Here is a 1,958-nt window from a genome sequence, read left to right as displayed (position 1 = left end):
CTCTGTCTCTCCCCCCTCTCTCTCTCTTTCTCTCTCTTTGTCTCTCTCTCTCCCTCTCTCTCTCTCTCTCTCTCTCTCTCTCTCTCTCTCTCTCTCTCTGTCTGACTTACGCCCCCTCCTTTGATCACTAAAATATCATCATTAACTCTTCCCACCCTTCTCGTCTCCTACAGGATCAGTTGTTCCCACCACCAAACTCCCTCCCCGGAGTCCGGCCCGTGACCACTTGATTCTGGACACAGCTAACCTTGACCAGGACCAGGACGGCTGTATCGCTGGCCAGACAGAGATTGAGTCCTTCCGATACCACGTCGCGCGAGCTCTAGAGGGCACACCCAACCACGTACTCCGGGCTCACAGCATCGTGCATAGGGCTGACGTCAACAAGGACGGCCGTATATGCTGGTGTGGTAAGTGGATCAAGTTTTAAGCCCTTAAAAGTAATATTTTGGCCATCTATCTATCTATTTGGGCGTCCTGTCTGACATTGAGTTCCAATTATTCGATTGCATGCGGGATGTTTCTCAAGACTTAGTCACTAATTGTAAATGTACGCTTATTCAGTCTTCAAGGCCCACATCACATAAAACAGTCATTTATTGCTTTCAAGTTTACATAACGAAATGACAAAGAACTCACAGGAAATAGCCGATGGTGTTAAAGTCAGACAAATGCGGTGACCATTCAACTGTAAGATTTTGATTTACAAGGCATTGCCCACACCTTTGGCGGCGTCCGTATCCTAGTGGTCAGGCCACCAGACTTGTAATCGTGAGGCACTTTACACGAATTTCCCACTTGGCTCAGTCCTTTTGGAGAGGGACGTCAAACTCGCAGGTCCCGCCTCTTAAATAACCGAACAGTACTGATAGGGGCGTTTTAAACCTACATCATTTTCACCACTCCTTTCTTGCAACAATGCAGGGGGCACTCTGGTTGTTTGGAGTGTAGCCCTACCACGCTGGAACTAAGCATGCTCAACAGCGTAACTCCTATTCTTGCCCAAAACTTTCCCAAAACTTTCTCATCATAAGCAGATATACATCTGATATGACAGTTGTGGTTTTACCCTTCTCGTCCTGAAACCAGAACAGATCGAACACGCCCGTGCAGCTGAACGCTTTCAAGATGTAAAGTTTTGCATCATCCTCAATTTTTGTTGAGGTTTCTATAATTTCATTTTTCTCGAAAATGCTAATTGATTTTCTTCAAATTGACCGTTTAGACGACCCGTATTTGAAGTTTTAATTGCTTGAAATTCTGCAGAAATCTCTGAAAAGACGACTGAGTCTTTGCCCTGGTCCTTCTTTTAAGGCATCCCATAATATGACTACAGTATTGAGAATAAATGGCAAGTCTTAACTAGAATTATAACACTTTTTTTTGCAAACACTATGATAGTAAATCTTAGACAGAAAGTAGATCTAATCAAAGTTGCTTCGAATAAAATCCTCCCGTGTTTGATAATCCATCCCACCACCCACCACCCCCAAACACTTTTGCGTACTCTCTCAAGTTTTAAACAAGAGGAGCTCGGAGTCAGCTCTCAAGACTTAATGCTCCGTCTAAAATCCCCCCCCTCACTCCCCTATCCCATCCCCCACCCAAAATCAACCTATTCCATCTTTCTCCAAACCCTCATTTTTTTCTCAACCAAAGCAGATATTTTTCTTCCACCTACTTCTTCCTGCCTCTTGATGCGTCCCAGACTTCATGTTTTCAGCCTTCCTCTTTTATTTCTACCTAGTGAATTACTTTTTGAACTCGATAACCTTTTTACGTATACATGTATATTCAAAGAAAGGCGCTGTCCAGTGTCATATTTTTATTTCCATTTATTTTGCTTGTCCGTTTTTAGTTTTACTCTTATTGCCTTTTTGTATTCCAATTTCATTGTTATTTTATCTTCTTTTTTTAAATTTCTACATTATTATTATTATTTCCATTCTTTGTCTTCT

The 1,958-nt window shown here is 42.4% G+C and overlaps 1 protein-coding gene across 1 annotated transcript in view; it reads left to right on the top strand.

Moving 5' to 3' along the window:
* LOC101861818 (probable serine/threonine-protein kinase irlF) overlaps positions 1-1,958 on the top strand; it is a gene marked incomplete in the record, with an annotated part of 62,133 nt that overhangs the window by 50,683 nt on the left and 9,492 nt on the right. Inside the window, 1 exon segment of the mRNA XM_005100147.3 lies at positions 174-410. Within this exon segment, the coding sequence (XP_005100204.2) occupies positions 174-410 (237 nt within the window).

This window comes from Aplysia californica, unplaced genomic scaffold (genome assembly GCF_000002075.1).
Source record: "Aplysia californica isolate F4 #8 unplaced genomic scaffold, AplCal3.0 scaffold00237, whole genome shotgun sequence".
NCBI lineage: Eukaryota > Metazoa > Mollusca > Gastropoda > Aplysiida > Aplysiidae > Aplysia > Aplysia californica.
The sequence above is the reverse complement of the archived record's forward strand: the minus strand, read 5'-3'. Positions and strand labels throughout refer to the sequence as shown.